The sequence below is a fragment of the Crotalus tigris genome, unplaced genomic scaffold, assembly GCF_016545835.1.
Source record: "Crotalus tigris isolate CLP2741 ecotype Arizona unplaced genomic scaffold, ASM1654583v1 scf7180000024282.1769268, whole genome shotgun sequence".
Taxonomy (NCBI): domain Eukaryota; kingdom Metazoa; phylum Chordata; class Lepidosauria; order Squamata; family Viperidae; genus Crotalus; species Crotalus tigris.
In genome coordinates, this window is record NW_024100454.1 from 1,507,149 (window position 1) to 1,524,472 (window position 17,324).

At 42.6% G+C, this 17,324-nt stretch overlaps 2 protein-coding genes across 5 annotated transcripts in view; both read left to right on the forward strand.

Annotated features, from left to right (window-relative positions):
- LOC120299208 (protein mono-ADP-ribosyltransferase PARP14-like) overlaps nucleotides 1-8,313 on the forward strand; it is a 32,033-nt gene extending 23,720 nt beyond the window's left edge. For 2 of the 3 annotated variants that reach the window (XM_039323779.1, XM_039323778.1), the window contains exons 15-18: nucleotides 24-626; nucleotides 3,460-3,608; nucleotides 4,997-5,171; nucleotides 7,889-8,313. In XM_039323779.1, the coding sequence (XP_039179713.1) occupies nucleotides 24-626; nucleotides 3,460-3,608; nucleotides 4,997-5,171; nucleotides 7,889-8,175 (1,214 nt within the window). In that variant the 3' untranslated portion in view covers nucleotides 8,176-8,313. The remainder of the gene's footprint in view (nucleotides 1-23; nucleotides 627-3,459; nucleotides 3,609-4,996; nucleotides 5,172-7,888) is intronic. The other variant, XM_039323780.1, reaches the window with a different exon arrangement.
- A 3,895-nt stretch (nucleotides 8,314-12,208) lies between these two features.
- LOC120299206 (protein mono-ADP-ribosyltransferase PARP14-like) overlaps nucleotides 12,209-17,324 on the forward strand; it is a 31,405-nt gene continuing 26,289 nt past the window's right edge. The window contains exons 1-4 of one of the 2 annotated variants that reach the window (XM_039323774.1): nucleotides 12,209-12,792; nucleotides 13,861-14,000; nucleotides 14,103-14,136; nucleotides 15,124-15,381. In XM_039323774.1, the coding sequence (XP_039179708.1) occupies nucleotides 12,603-12,792; nucleotides 13,861-14,000; nucleotides 14,103-14,136; nucleotides 15,124-15,381 (622 nt within the window). In that variant the 5' untranslated portion in view covers nucleotides 12,209-12,602. The remainder of the gene's footprint in view (nucleotides 12,793-13,860; nucleotides 14,001-14,102; nucleotides 14,137-15,123; nucleotides 15,382-17,324) is intronic. The other variant, XM_039323773.1, reaches the window with a different exon arrangement.

Genomic DNA, 17,324 nt, shown 5'->3' on the forward strand with positions numbered 1-17,324 from the left:
TTGAATTTGTTGATTTGTTACAGAATTCTTTACCACCAAAAAACCTGCTGTGGAATTAAAACCTGCCTTAGTTTTTGAGAGAACAGTTGAGCCAGCCGTTTTTCAGATTTGTGGTGACCACTATAACAATGTGGAAAATGCAGCAGCGTGGATTAAGAAGCTGATTTTTGAGTCCCAGAATGAATACACTATCTCGGATGAATGGATCTCTAACTTTGGAGAAAGCGAATATAAAAAACTGGAGGACCTCCAGGAAACGTTGCACATTGCCCTTAAACTAGACAGTGAAGCTTCTCCTCCCTCGCTTTGTATTTGTGGGATAACTAAAGATGTCTTGCAGGCCAGTATGGAAATACAGACAATGATCAGAAGGATACGAGAAGATAGAGAAGAAAAATCCAAGGCAGATCTTCTCACAAACCTTGTATTGTGGCGGTATGAAGACAATGGACAATACAGAACTTTTGACAGTCTGACCAATATGCAACTAGAAGCCGCAGCACAACATCAGAGGCAGTATGAGCTGACCATAAACAAGAAGCGTTACAAAGTGGACCCCAGTAAAATGCAGGCTGTCGATGACCAGGGAACGTGCATTACCCTTCGGCGTGTTGCAAAAGTAGAAGGTGCGTTCTATACCTTGGCCAACATTTATAACTTCATTCTGTTTCCTTCTTCTCTTCCCTTCCCTTCCCTTCCCTTCTCTGTCTGTGGAGATTCTCATTCATCTAGGTCAGGGTTGTACAAAAAGCACCTGAACTTTCTTGGTTTCTTAAAAACATTTCACTTCTCATCTAGGAAACCCTTCCTTTCCTTTCCTTCCTTCCTTCCTTCCTTTCCTTCCTTCCTTCCTTCCTTCCTTCCTTCCTTCCTTCCTTCCTTCCTTCCTTCCTTCCTTCCTTCCTTCCTTCCTTCCTTCCTTCCTTTCTCTGTCTCTCTCTCTTTCGCCCTCCTATTGCATGTCCCCTAATTTACATAGCCCTTGAATCTAGCCTCTCTCCACTAGACCAAATTGGATGCCTGCTAACAGCCCAAAGTTTCAAAGTTCTCTCAGTGTACTGCAGAAGCGGTCAAAGGCTCCAGGTGAATATCTTGTAATGGCGCTGGAGCACCACTGCTGAGAGTCAACACTTTTGTTTCACCGTTTTGGAGATGGAAACATGTAATGTGGTAGATAAAAATCCAAACCTTATCGCCTAAAAATACAAAAGCTTGGCGTCACCCACATGTCTAATATAGCTATTCTTACAGTGGTTCATTCTGCAGCCTCCTTTAATCTAAGGTTGCCATCCTGGCTGTGTTTGGGATTCTTCCTCCATGCTGCATGTTGATGGATATTGAAGACCAACGCAACTTAGGGAAGGCTGATAGTTTCAAGACAAAATAAAGGGACAAAGAATGGTATAACAATACCTACATAAAAACGGCCATGTAAAGTCCTGCATGTTTTAAAATAAAATTTGCTCACTCGCATAGCTTATTTTGGCATAATAGATGCAGGTATTTGAGGTATGCCTACTATTGCTTGATATAAAGCTGGGTGATTTTGAGTGAAGAAAATGCAGATTACAATCTAGCATTTGTTCTAGGCCAATGATGACGAACCTTTTAGAGACCGAGTGCCCAAAAACTGGCCCCACCCCACCTCCCTGCTCCGCCCCCACTATGCCCCCCATCCCCCGCCCACCCACAGGACCACTCACTGCTTCCAGGGCCCACCGCAGATCGCCCAGGCAGCCCAGCAGCGCTATGGCAGCCACACCCTCTGCCCGCGTCCTGCAGCATCAACTGCATGATGGGGTGTGAGGCCAGAGTCTTGTCTATGCTGCCTGGCTGCCATGTCCTTGGCTGCCCTGCTCTGTGTGGGCCATGCTCGAGGGCGATTCTCCTTCAGGGGGGCTGCTGGAGAGGAGGGGTCACAGGGGGAGGTAAGGCTGGGGCAATGGCACATGTGCCCACAAAGAGGGCTCCAAGTGCCGCCTCTGGCACCCGTGCCATAGGTTCGCCACCACTGTTCTAGGCTAATTCCTTAATTGGAAATGTTTTAACACATCTACAGATCAAAAAGCTTATTTATAACTAGCTTGTTTCTAGTTAATTCTACCTTTTCTGGCAATGAAATCATCAATATCAATACAGCAATTAAACAATAGCGACAATCTCACAAAAATCCCAAATCAAATAAAGTGAGGAAATCACTGTGTAGCAAAAAAAAAAAAAAAAAACACTAACAAACTAGAGAGTAAAGATGTGCAGGTCTTTGTATCTGAAGTGGAAGAGGTGTACAGGTAGTCCTTGACTTACAACCATTTGTTCAGTGACCAAAATTACAATGGCACTGAAAAAGTGACTCATGGCTGCTTTTCAAAATTACGACCGTTGCAGCATCCCCACGGTCATGTGATCAAAATTTGGCCACTTGGCAACTGGAATATATTTATGGTACTTGCATTGTCCTGGTGTCATGTGATCACCATTTCTAACCTTCCCAGTTAGCTTCTCATAAGCAAAGTCAATGGGGGAAGCCCATTTGCTTAACAACCCACATAATTCACTTAATAACTGCAGTGATTCCCTTAACTGTGGCAAAAAATAGAGCAAAACTCACTTAACAATTCCCTCACTTAGCAACAGAAATTAGGGGCTCAGTTGTGGTCGTTAAGTCAAGGACAACCTACATTTTGAGTTTTAAGTACAGGAAAGTAATGGTTCTTCTTCCTCAAATGAGGTCTTTTCCCCATACGATGATGTGGCTTTCAGTAGACATCCTTTAAAGATCACTGTCCCCTTTGCTTGTTTTGCTTCAGTTTGAAATAGCTACCCTTTGCTATATTTTAATGCAGGTATAATGCAGATAATAGTATTTTTACTTGATCCATTGGTCCCCATCTGTGAACAGGCAAATGACAAATAGGTTATGTTGTAATGTTTTGTCAGATGAGATTGATATATGTAACCAGACGTAGCTCTTGGAACTTCATAAGGATCAGCTGGCTTGAGCTTTCCTGTGCTGTGTTTGAGAGACTTGGTTGTACAGTAAGGTTGGCACTACTAGGCAGAGGGCACTCAGTCATTCGCAGCATCATTGTTGAGTTAGGCCAGGGGTAGGCAACCTTGGCTCTTTTATGACTCATGGACTTCAACTCCCAGAATTTCTGAGCCAGCATGGCTCAGCTTGGAAACCTCTCCCTTCCCCTCAGCATGGCTGGCTCAGGAATTCTGGGAGTTGAAGTCCACGAGTCATAAAAGAGCCAAGGTTGCCTATCCCTTTTTGTGAAGACTCAAGATAATTTGCTCCTGTTTTCTGTCCCCCGCTGCCTAAAATTGGATGGCACGTCAATCCAAATGATAAAGAGATGCAAAGGTTGTTTGGCCTAATTTCTGTACTTAAAAAGAACTGGAACTGGAACATGGCTATTTGTAAACGCTCATCAAATTGTCTCCTATTCCTTTACAAAGATAATCCAGCAACTGCAATTCCTGAAGAGTGGGATGCCATGGAGGAAACGATGCGTGTTAAAGTGGTGGAGCTAAAATCAGAAATGAAGGAATATAAAAAAGTCCAGGATATGTTTAACCAAACAAGCAAGGGATATACCATTCAAAAGGTAAAATAAATAAATAAATACCCCAGATATTCTGTTCTGCTGCTTTGGATGACAAGTAAAGCCTTATTTCTCCTCCCCCCCACCCCAAAAACTTGATGCCATTCATTCATTAAACACTAACATTAAAAGATTAAATGCTTGGATGAACTTGAATTTCTACTGTCCCTTCTACAGTAATATAGATACTCCATATTACTCTCTGAGGGGAATAAATATATTGTCTATTAAATTGACCGATTATCAGAAGTTTAATCCTTTTATTACACTGTGATCTTAGAGTAGGGTAGTCTAAGATAATTACAGGTAGTCCTAGACTTACAACAGTTCACTTAGTAACTGCTCAAAGTTACAAAAGCACTGGAAAAAGTGACTTAGGGCCATTTTTCACACTTGCGACCGTTGCAGCATCCCCACGATCTTGTGATTAAAATTCAGACACTTGGCAACTGACTCATATTTGTGACGGTTGCCATGTACCGGGGTCATGCGATTGCCTTTTGCGACTTTCTGACAGGCAAAGTCAATGGAGAAAGCAGATTCATTTAACAGCCTCGTTACTAACTGAACAACAGCAGTGACTCACTTAACAACTGTGGCAAGAAAGGTCGTAAAATGGGGCAAAACTCACTTAACAAGTGTCTCACTTAGCAACAGAAATGTTGGGCTCAATTTTGGTTGTAAGTCAAGGACTACCTGTACTAGAGGAGAATAAGGCTGTGTAGAGAATTGGATTCAAAGACCAAAATGGGTGCATGGTGTATCCACATGCATTCCAGATGTCTTATGCTCTTCAAATCCATGTTGTTGCACAGATCGAGAAAAGATCTCAGAAAATATATTTTCTATTTTCTTGGTCAAAGGAATTACTAAACGTAGTTAGCATTCCTATTAGGTAGACATCCACCCTTGGTTTATATTGCTTCTGCAAAAGAAGCTCCATCATTGAAGCACACCTTTCTCTGGCAAACAGATTGATACTAGGAAGTAATTTGAATGCTTCATTGAAATCAGCTTCCTTTCAGAATCTGAGAAAAATCAGCCTGTCTCCTCTGTGAGAGTCTTTCTGATATTTGGTAGTAGAGTGCTTCTGAATGATCTAGAAGGGGCTGCCTTAAGAATTTGTGTTAGTCAGGCTCACTGACTTGGACATATCTGACACCACATGTCATGCAGGAATGATAGTGGCCAAGATAGGACTAGAGGAATGGGAGATGCTGCAGCCAATGCCCCATACTGGTGGGTTTCAATTTCTTGTTTAATTTATTTTAGTGAAGAATAGTACCTCTGCTTCAATTACTGTTCTCCAAAGATCCAAATTGGTTCTTCCTTTATTCTTTTTTTTAAAGAACATAGCTTATTACTAACTTCTGCTCTCTTTTCATTTGCAGATTGAGAGGATACAAAATCCCTTCTATTGGCAGGCATACCAAATAAAAAAGCAGGAGATGGATGCTAAGAATGGCAAAGTAAATAATGAGATGCTTCTTTTTCATGGAACAGCCAGTACATCATTAACCCTCATTAACAGCACTGGCTTTAACAGGAGTTATGCTGGATTGCATGGTAAATTGCGCTTTAAGGCTGATTCTTGGTACTATGTTTCCCTGAAAATAAGACTGGGCCTTATTTTATTTTATTTTTTTTGCCTCCAAAAGAGGCACCAGGTCTTATTTTGGGGGGATGTCTTACTCACCGACAGCCCTACCCAGCAGGTCCACTTCTTCTGGGGCCGAAGGAGCAGCTGCATTCTGCAGCTGCATTTTGGCCTGCATTTTGCACTCAGCCCTTTCAAGAAGTGGACCGGCGAGGAGAGGGTGCGGGGCACGTGGGGCAGATCCACACCCCTACCCCCGCCTTGCTTGATTTTTAAGTGTGTGCCTCACCCCAAAACTAGGGCTTATTTTGGGGGATAGAGCTTATATTTGGCCCACCCGCAAAATCAAGCTAGGGCTTACTTTTGGGGTAGGCCTTACTTTCAGGGAAACATGATATTAGCTGTTTCACTATTTGTCTTGAGCCTTGTTTGGTTTAACAGGTTTACTCAGCTTCAGTAGACTGGGGTTGGGTACTAAGCTGTAACCATGATTTATAGACCACTGCAGCAGAGTAGCACAACATGCTAACCCAAAGCTAATCAAACCACATTACATCACAACATAATTTGTATACCTCCAGGGGTGATGTGGGCGGAACAAAGAAATTTTCTACTAAAACCTTTGCAATCCTTGAAGAAATTTGGAAGAAAAAAGATGTTCTCTTTACATTCTGGCAGAAGTCCAGTATATAACCTAGTGACTTGGTCAGTAGTGAGTCAGTTAGATGTTTGGACACCACAGATAGAAGAGAGGAATTCCCATGGAAAGGAATTATCATGTGACTCTTGAGAAGTTGATGATCTCCAGAATGATGCCAGATGTAAACCAGGCAGGTGGAAGGAGCAGGAGGTGCTTTCCACATGCAGAAAAACGTCTTTGTATCTGAGCCCAGAACTCCTAATTTCATAATTACAGGTAGTCCTTGACCTAACAACCACAATTCATTCCAGAATTTTCATTGTTAAGCAAAACAATTGTTAAGTGAGTTGTGCCCCATTTTACAACCTCTTTTGCCACAGTTGTTAAATGAATCTCTTGGTTGTTAAGTGAATCATGCAGTTGTTAAACAAATCTGGCTTCCCTAATTGACTTTGCTTCTCAAGCTGGCTGGGAAGATTACAAATGGTGATCACACAATTCCCCAGGACAAATGCAACTGTCATAAATACATGCCAGTTGCCAAGCAGCTAAATTTTGATCATGTGACCATGGGGAAGCTGCAGCGATCATGTGTGTGGAAACTGGTCATAAGTTACATAAGTTACTTTTTTCACTGCAGTTGTAACTTTGAATGGTGACGAAACGAATGGTTGTAAGTCAAGGATTATCCGTACAAATATCTATTCATAGTGGAAAAGTCAGGTGCTCAGAAAAAGTTTAAAGGAAGGAGCCAAATGGAGGGTAATAGCACATAGCAATACCACTTAGACTTATATACCGCTTCACAGTGCTTTACAGCCCTCTCTGAGCAGTTTACAGAGTCAGCATCTTGCCCCCAACAATCTGGGTCCTCATTTTACCGACTCGGAAGGATGGAAGGGTGAGTCAACCGGTCGAGACTTGAACTGCAGAATTGCTGGCTGTCGGCAATCAGCAGAATTAGTCTGCAATACTGCATTCTAACCACTGCGCCCTTACAGTGGTAATGCTCAAGATAATACGATGGAGTCCATCTATTGCAGATAATCTTGGCTTATGACCATTTGTTCAGCAATCATTCAGAGTTATGGTGGCACTGACCAGTCCTCAAAGTTCTATCCATTGCAGTGTCCCGATGTCACATGAGCCTAGTCTAGTCACTTGGGTGCCCAGATTGTGATTATGAGGATGCAGCAAACTGTGTCACATGATCACCATTTCCAACCTTCTCTGCTGGCTTCCCACGAGCAAAGTCAATGGGGAACCTAGCAGGGAAGGTTGCAAGTTACCCCACTTAAGTTGTTCCCATTGCCTTTTCTCCTAAGGAACATACTACAACCAATCAGAATAGAGTTGGAAGGGACCTTGGAGGTCTTCTAGTCCAACCCCCTGCTCAAGCAGGAGACCCTATACCATTTCAGACAAGCGTCCAGTCTTTTCTTAAAGACCTCCAGTGATGAAGCATCCACAATTTCTGATGGCAAGCTATTCCACTGGTTAATTGTCCTCATTGTTAGGAAGTTTCTCCTTAATTCCAGGTTGCTTCTCTCTTTGATTAGTTTCTATCCATTGCTTCTTGTCCCGCCGTCTGGTGCTTTGGAAAATAAGTTTGTTTGTTTATTTATTTATTTATGAGACTTATATACCACTTCCTCTTGGTGGCAACCTCTCAAATACTGGAATATCCCCCATTTTGTAGCACATACCTGCCGCACCTTGCCCATAAGGCAGTGGCCCTTGCTAACTTGTCCACAGTCCCCTGCTCCCCCTCACAAACTGTGTACCCTCCTTCCTTTCCTTTTCTGAGACTCCTGCCTCTTCTGTCACTAATTGATGCGGTCATGTGATGTCATTCTTTACTATCACAGCAATCCTAATCTCAATTGCCGTCATAACCTGAGGGCTACCCATACCTGGAAAGTTTTTTTTTTTTAAATTAAGTGTTGTGTTTGGTATGACCAATGTGTTATTGGGCAGAGTACCTTAAAGAGTGAAGAGATACACGCTGATTGTTGCTGACTTTTTATACGTTTTCTTCCTCTACAGCTGCCTGTTTCGGAAATGGAACTTACTTTGCTGTGAATGCCTCTTATTCTGCCCACAATACCTATTCGCAACCAGATGCATCTGGGACAAAATACATGTACCTTGCCAGAGTGCTTGTGGGAGAATATTGTGTTGGGTCAAAAGGATTAGTCGTCCCGTATCAAAAAAGCGGGACTGATCCAACTGATCTGTATGACAGTGTAACCGATCACCTGACCACCCCCTCCCTTTTTGTAATTTTCAACGACATCCAAGCATATCCAGAGTATCTCATTACATTTAAGTAATCTCTACTTCCATAACTTGATTAATTGAACTAATAATGCAAAAAATAAAAACAATTGGATTATATATTCATATGCCTTTGTAAGAAAAACATGTATATCTGAATGAATAAAATAATGCGCCATTCAAAAGATATGAAACGTTCTTCCTGTCATGTTAAAAATGAAAGTTTGGAAGTTCCAGTTTCGTCCGGATATTCCAAGTGTTATTGATAAACTCCAACAAAATAGATGTAAGAAGTTAGGAAGGTTAACAATACCAGCATGCTAATGAATAATCAAGAACAGTATCGTGCAAATCTTAAGGTCAGTAACTTGTATATGGCATAAATCATGTTTAGATCTCTAAGATAACATTACAAACAGCAAATGCATGATGCAGGATCTTTTAAGTTGGCCAAAAAAAAAAAAAGCCTGTAAATGGATCACAGACAAGTGGGCCAGTAAGGTGGCAATGATGAAGTTGCTGAATTTGATCGGAAACTTCACATTCAGGTTCACCCTGCTATTGTCATTCAGCTCTGCCTACCTCGCAATGCTGTTGTGAAGATAAAATTCATGGAGATACTTATGTGAGCCTCCTCAGACACTTGGAGAAAAGACAGGATGTAAATCTAAGAAAATTAAACCAAATGCCTTCAGAAATACTTTTTCCTTGCCAAGACTATTATTCAGTATTGTAGGGCAAAATCCAATATCTAAACCCAAGCTTATAGTAATGGACCCCATCGTTTGAATGCATTCAAGGGATTAAACTAACAAGCAGCAAATCTGGAAGAAAAAACCCAATAGTACCCTGGGAGGGGGGCAGGGGGACAGTTTTTTGCACTTTTGCACTAACTTGAGAATTAGAGATCTGGTGATAGTGTCATGTCCATGGGATGTTTCCACATAAAAGCTTTACTATTGTTCACCTGGAACTTTTTCAAATCCTGGTAGGCAGCACTGAGTCAGTCTTGAAAGTGAAAAAGACTTGGCCTTAGTAGTTGGGAAAAGAAACCACCTGGTGATTCCAGAGCTGTGGCTAGAGGGGAAAGTTGAAAAACCATTCTGGGAAAAAGCAATGGCAAATGACTTCTGAAACACCAAGAGAACTTGGGTACAGATCTGAGAAGTGAGTTTGAGTCAAAGGCATATTTACCTTTTACCTGCTCAATTAGCATGGCATAGACTAGCATGGCATAGACTAGAGCAGGGATGTCAAACTCAGTTTCATTGAGGGCCACATCAGCATTGCGGTTGCCCTCAGGGGGGCCGGGTGGGTGCAGTCTACTGGGTGGGCGTGGATGGAGTGGGTGTGACCTACTGGGTGGGCATGGCCAGCTCTACATCGTTCATGTCAAGGGTGCCTGTGGGGGCCTGGGCAGGAGTGGGACAGATCTGAGGGTCTCTGGCAGAAGGGTGGGACCGGGGCAAGCACCAAGGCATAGTCCATTTCTTCATTCCTCACAAAGGGTGATACCTCCCCAGCATGCACCCAGGGGGTGGGGCCGACACAGCAGGGGCTGGTCCCTCACTGTTTCTAGATGGCCTTGTGGAGCTAAGACTGAATGCATTGATGGCCACCACAAAATTGTACCTTGGCTCCCGGCTGGCCTGGGCCAGGGCCAAGGCAGCGGGGGCTGTTCCCTCACTGTTTCCAGGATGGCTTCGGGGGCCACATCCAGGCCTTGTGTTTGACATGTCTGGACTAGAGTATGATGGCTCAGTAGTTAAGACGCTGGGTTTATCAGCTGGAAAGCCGGCAGCCCAAGTTCAAGACCCGAGCATGGCATGACGGTGAGCTCCTATCCTCAGTCTAGCTCCTGCCAACCTAGCAGTTCAAAAGCATGCAAATGCAGGTAGATAAATAAATACCACTGGGAAGGTAACAGCGCTCCGTGATATGCTGGCCGCACAACCATGAAAATGTCTTCAGATAGTTCTGATTCAATGGCCCTTGAAACGGAGATAAGCATTGTCCCCTAAAGTCGGCTATGACTAATGAGCATCCTGGAAGCATTGGTGAGGCCATTCTGGAAATGATGGTCAGGGCAGATGAAGAAAATGGGCTTGGATTCCTGGTCACACACTTTCTTCATATTAGAGCATTTGCTTGCCAGATAAAGTAAACGGCTTTTTTGGTTTAAGAAATTCTAAATCCATTACCTCCAAAAAAGACAAGTTGTGTGGGTGGGCTCTTTTGGTGTAGGGCCATGGATATCTCTCTGAATTCCGTGTGAAAAGGATGGGAAGATCAGAAATGTAAAATGAATGGGACTTGAGGACAAGCAATCCTTCGTCAGCTGCACTGAATGGATACATCATCCTGAGTTCTCAACTCTGCCAGCATGGAGTGAACCTGCAAGCAGGCTTCTCTGCTCTTTTGCAAAAGTAGCACTTTTCCACTTATCCCAGCACATGTTCAGCAGTGCAGTTTCTCTGCTGCATTTCCTTCCATTCAGACAACATCTGGGGTCTATGGAGCTGCTGACGCCCCCTTTTGATCACCAGTTGCTGCCCTGTACAGTCATTTCTAGGAGGCCCGCATCCATGGAGGCAAACATGCCTGTGTAAAGCCCAACCCACATTGGGTTTTGTGAGGCAGGTTTTGGGTACCACTAAAGTGGGTTCTTTCTCTATTGGAAGAGCACATCTTTGAATTGCCACTTCTCACATGTGCTCCTGATGCATACAGAAGAGTTGATCAGAGGGAATGACTGAACCACTAAACTTCCCCTCATCCTTGTCTGATTACTGAACCTTTTAAAAAAAATATTTATAACCAGTAGCCTAGTGAAACAATGGACTTAAAAAAATGTTCCACACAAAGTACTTTGCTTATTATGCCATGAATCTAAGGGATATCTCTGGCCACTGCAATGGCTGACTGCCAGTGTTTCCTCCCAATGTTCACCAATTTGTGAGTTTTGAGAGATGACTTGGGTTTTTTTTTTTGCCACTTTTTATTTCTAATCAGAAAAAGGAGGAACTGTATTTTTTTTAAAAAAAAACATAATGCACACCATACTCACTAGCACTGATTGTGTTACTTGATTGTGTTAAGTCAGTGTTTCTCAACCTTGACAATTTTAAGGCATGTGGACTTCAACTCCCAGAATTCCACAGCCAGCATTGCTGGCTGTGGAATTGTGGGAGTTGAAGTCCACATGCCTTAAAATTGTCAAGGTTGAGAAACACTGTGTTAAGTAATGAAACATCTGAAAGCAAACAGCCAAGCTCACAGACCACTACAGACTCCAGAGGGAGAATTGTTAAGACCCTAAGCCAGGGGTAGGCAACCTTGGCTCTTTTATGACTCGTGGACTTCAACTCCCAGAATTCCTGAGCCAGTATAGGTGGCTCAAGAGTTCTGGGAGTTGAAGTCCACGAGTCATAAAAGCACCAAGGTTGTCTACCCCTGCCCTAAGCCTTTGATCAAAAGCAGCCATATACATGGAAAACCTGAAGATAACTTTCCTTTGGGTGAATCAGTGGACCCGTCCAACACTGATGGAGGTCTCTTCCACCCATTGAAAAATATTTGATGCGTGAGTAAGCAGGCTCTCCTGCTTGGGAAAGATCGGGCACGAGAGCCAAGTTTTAAACTTTCAAGCACTTCAGAAGTCAGCCGATGGGGACTTTGGGGAAGGGTCTATACATGGAAACCTCAAATCTTCAAAAGACCTGACCATAGGAAGAAACCTGAGGCCTGCCTGCCTTCCTTCCTTCGGAGGGGATAATAGTCCCGGGAATGCACCAGTTGACCCTAGTAACTGTTGGGTTTTTTTTTTTGCCACTTTTTATTTCTAATCAGAAAAAGGAGGAACTGTATTTTTTTTTTAAAAAAAAAAACATAATGCACACCATACTCACTAGCACTGATTGTGTTACTTGATTGTGTTAAGTCAGTGTTTCTCAACCTTGACAATTTTAAGGCATGTGGACTTCAACTCCCAGAATTCCACAGCCAGCATCTGACCCGCATTTTTTCTGCTGCTTCATTTCAGGATTGAGTGGAAAACAAAACACGGAAGAATGCAATGGAGCATTTTCTGAGCTAAGCATTAACAAGGAGGAAATAAAGAGAAGGCGGAGGATTCGAAACAAGCAAGGGAGATAGAAATTAAAGATAAAACGTAGCAGTTTTCTTTGAATCTATGCGCCTGCGCAATTTTTTTTTTTAAAAAAAGCTTTTTTCAAACCACCCAAATGTCAAAGACAGGAAAATTCTCACAGACTTGCAAAACCTGTTTTGGAAGAAAAAGCGAAAACGGGCGAGGACAGCGCTCGAAAGAAACACGATCCACAAAAGGCGATTCTTGTCACTTCCGTTTGACGAAGACCACGTGATAAATAAAGAAACTCAGGGAATCGCCTGTAGCGGGAAACGAAAGTGAAAATGCTACACGGTCAGGCTGATTAGAAGAGTTTTTCCGCTATCCCGAAAGATGGCAGAGAGAGCAAGGATGTGCCCCTTTCCTGTGCTGGTGCAGGGAACCTGGGGGAGCCCCGATCCCCCCAAAATTTTGAGAAATAAAATCCTCCGCTACTTTCAAAGCCGGAAAAAATCGGGAGGTGGAGAATGCGAGATCCAGAAGCAAGGGGGGCAGATCTTGGTTTGCTTTGCCCAGGAGGAAGGTAAAGGAGGCGTCTTATTCTCTCCCGTTGGGGTTGCTTGGGAATTTTCACTCCCCCCCCTTTTTTCTTGTTCGCTGTAGGAGCGACGGTTTTAAGTACGACGTGAGTAAGAAGGGGAGGCTGGAATTCTGGTTTTCAGGATCGCAGTGTCGGTTTTGCTGCGTTAAACACGGTTCTTCCTATTACGTATCGGATTGCTGCAAAAGTTGTAACGGAAATTAAGCTTTTAGTGGAAAAAGTCGCTTATTTGCCTTCCTCACGGGCCTTTCCACTCTTCTACTCCCCAATCTCTCCAAAGCAGTTTGAAAACTTTTATCTTCAGATCCCCACATTTTGGAATGCTGATCACGAGATCTAAAGATTACTACCCTTTGGCATTGAACAGGTTTTTTTTTAAGTCCAGATCTGGAAGTACCATCCTCATCAAGCCTAATATTTATTAAACAAAATGCTAGCCCTAGATTAAAAATGTACCTCTTAGTTTTATTGATGTAGGAAAGCTAGGGAGAGAAAGGATTGCTGAACTAGCCAATGTTAAGCGTGATAGCACAAAGGTTCCATTTGCTGCCTCTCTGTTTTTGTAAGTATAAATATTCTAATTGTAGCGCTACCCCCAAAGGGCGCTGGAGTCTGGGTTCTCCTGGCCCTCTTTGTATGGCTACCGTCCACAATGGTACCTCACTTAGGCACTTCTGCTTGGCTGGAACAGATGATGAGGTGGGGGTCAGTCTCTCAGCAGACAGGTCAAGTGCAGGGAAAGTATTCAGGTGGCTGGTCAGTTTGTGTTCTCTCTCCCTCTCTCTCTCCCCCCCCCCCCAGGCTTGCCCCACAGAAGCCTCTCCTCTTCTATCCCCTTCTCGCCCTCAGGCTTCCCCTATAGAAGCCTTTTCCATTCCTCCCTATCATCCTCTTTCCCAGGCTTATCCCCCACATCCTGGGCCTCAGCAGAGCCTCCACTCTTCTCTGCCCCCTCACTGACTTTTCCCCCAGGCATCTCCCCGAACTGCCTCTTCAGCTCACCCTACTCCTGCTACATAATGATTCATGTAATGTATTTTTGTGACACAGTGAGGCAAAGAGTTCTCTCCCAGAAGATCCATGAGTTTGATGTGACAGGAAGAGGAACAGTAAAGCTGGAAGTCTCCCTGTATGAAGCAACAGACCCAGAGAAAGATAATGCAGCTAAGGAGGAAATAATTCCTGGGAAGGTAACATTAACCTCATAGATTTCATACCTTTGAAGAGAGATCAACAGAAGTTCCAGGCAGTACATTCTCATGCTAATGTTCCCCTCCTCTTTTTATTTCTAGGCTCTGAAAGAAGAAGGCCAAGCAAAAGAGAAGGGTAAATCAAAGTTTTAAACATTGAGACAATTTTACTTTGGTACCAAGGGAAATTTTGGAGATGGAAGCAGTTGCTGATGAAACAGGTCCTTGGTTTTTACATGCCAGTTCCATATTTGTATAAGGAGCAGATAATCTACCAGGGCAGATGATTTACAGTGTTCTAGACTTTGAAAAGTATAGAAAACAGTAACTCAGAGGTTCTAATTTTTCTGAGTTTTGTTGTTTGGAGCTTGTTGGCATAAAGAAGAAAGCAAGAAAAGTGCGACAGATTCATAGTTCATACTACTAGAATGCAGTATGCATAAAGTGACTATAGAGAAAAATGGCCCATTCAGAATATTAGCATATATAATTTCCCAGCGATGGTGAAAGATGTAAGAGAAAAGGAAGGTCCTTTCCCAACCTTTAGAATTTTTCTACTTCAAAATGTGTGTGCAGCCACTGGCTTGAGTTGCTTTACAGGAGATTCAATAAATTCAACATTTAGTTTGATGAATCACTGTGGACTGCTGTAGATACAGCTTTTTAGTTGCCAGTAAGTATGGGTAGAATTGAGTTAAAATCTCCTATGTCAATACTGAATTATGATAATTAAGCTGGGATGTTTGAAAAAGAATACCCTGGCATTTAAAAATAAAAATAAATGTAACTTCAGTAAAGTGAATATAATTTTAAAGTAGTGTGATATTAATTTTTTCATGCTGCCTTTTTAGACATAGTTCAGGACAGCAAACATGCCTAATTCTTTTGCCCCCACAGCAATCATCTGTGGTGGGCTGGGCTGAGAAAAAGGGATTGGCCCAAAATCACCGAGTCAGCTTTCACGCCTAAGGGAGAACTAGAAGTCACAGTCTTTGCTGGTTTCTGGGCCAGCCACTTAGCCACTGTTCCAAACTGCTCCCTAGTATATTTAAGTAATTTAAAAATATAAGCCAATCCTGCGCAGCTGAATCTTTTTATTTATTCCTCTTTTTTAAAAAATTAGAAGTGCAAGACTGCCAGACACAGAATGATACCCTAAGAAGTGGGCCAGCTGAGGAAGCTCCACATTCTGAGAAGGATATTCTTGACTATCCTCAAACATCTTCACAAGTAGTCCTTGAAAATGTTGAAGAAAATATCCACCCGGACACATTAACGCAACTGGTAGATAACATCAATGCTCTTTCGGGAGATAGTACCTTCCATATTGAACAGATAAATGAGAAGAAGGCTGCAGTGATAACCTTTCAGCAAAGCACTGGTAAGATCTCTAAGCTCATTGCTCAGATGTTTAATATTTGGAGAATCTTATGGTGTACGATACCATTTCCTAGTCGAGTATGTTTCTGATACGTTGGACTTCAGTCCCTGTCACCTATAGTCATTTGGGAGGTCACAAGAACTTGTACCCCACAAATCTATGAGAGTTGTTGATCAGGATTCTGATTCCTATATTGAAATGGCTGAAATAAAGGACATGTATCCTGAGTGTGGGAAAGGATGATAGGGAAACCACAAAAGGTCTTAAATAAAACTTGCTAAAAATGGGCATGGATATTTTAATACTTTCTTTATCTGCTGTTAATCAGCTGTGTTTCCTGCTTATGGATCCAAGCACAAAAGTAAAAAGTATAAATTGGGTGAGACCTGGCTTAAAAACAGTAACTGTGAGAGGGAGCTTGGAGTCCTAGTGGACAATAACTATAAGCCAGCAGTGTGCAGCAGCAACCAAAAATGCTAATACAATCCTAGGTTGTATAAACAGAGGCATAGAATCAAGTATTAGTTCCACTTTATAAAACCCTAATAAGACCACACCTGAAATACTGCAGCCAGTTTTGGTCACCATATTACAAAAAAGATGTTGAGAGTTTGGAAAAAATTCAGAGAAGAGAAACTAAGATGATCCAAGGTCTGGAGACTAAACCATACAAAGAATGGCTGAGGGACTTGAGTTTGGCTAGTCTAAAAAGAAGAAATAGGGCAGACATGATAACAGTGTTCCAGTATCTGAGGGACTGCCACAAGAATGAGCGGATCATGTTGTTCAACAGAGCACCAGAGGGAAGGACGAGAAACAATGGTTGGAAATTGATCGAAGAGAGAAGCAACCTGGAATTAAGGAGAAACTTCCTGACAGTGAGGACAGTCAACCAGTGGAACAGCTTGCCTCCAGAAATCGTGGGCGCTCCATCACTGGAAATGTTTAAGAAGAGACTAGACAACCACCTGTCTGAGATGGTATAGGTTCTCCTGCTTGAGCTGGACTAGAAGACCTCCAAGGTCCCTTCCAGCTCTAGTCTATTCTACTCTAAAAGCATGCTGAAGAAGTTGTTCAGGGTCTTTCCAGCCTTATAGGAGGACTGACCTTTGTCCAGAACTGAATAAACACGTGACTCAGAGAGAGTTGGACTCTGCCTCTTTGTCTGTGCTGGACCAGACTTAGTGCTCCTGTTTAACAGGAGCACCATAGCCCTTATAATTTTTTCTCAGATCTGTCCCTTAATTTTTTTTGTCTTTAACTTCCACCACTACTAACCATTTTTTTCCCTATGTTCTTGATTCTTTTTACATTGCTAAGCCATGTGAGTGATGGCTAAAGGAAAGTGTTAACGGTAACTTGCATTGCTGGTTGTGGAATTCTGGGAGTTGAAGTCCACATGCCTTAAAATGGTCAAGGTTGAGAAACACTGTCATAGGTAGATAAGAAAATAGGAACGACCTTTTTATGCCAGAAAACTACCTACTAGCTGATTCACCATTCTAATTCTAAAGGAGAAGAATTAATGCCAGATGCTCTTCCTCCCTCTTTTAAAAGAAATGCATAATTAGGGAGATAACTATTCATCACTACTGTTTTCCAGTTCCACTGTACTGGGAGTCCTTGGTCTATGACCTGGGATCAAAATTCTGCCAGCTAAGGGCCCGCTGTAGTCACATGATTGTATTTTGGACAAGTGGCCTCCATTGCAGTATCCCATGGTTACGTGATCGCAATTTATGACATTTTTGCTGAAAATCAACTTTTACTTTTGATTTTCTGCAAAAATGCTTCATAGTGAACAATGGGTTTGCTTAATGCCTGCAGCATTTGTTTAACAACTGCAGCAATCACTTGACAATCAGGATGATTCTCTTAATGACCATAACAAAAAGGATTGTAAAATTGGGTCAGTCATGACTTACTACCATAATGGGAAGGCT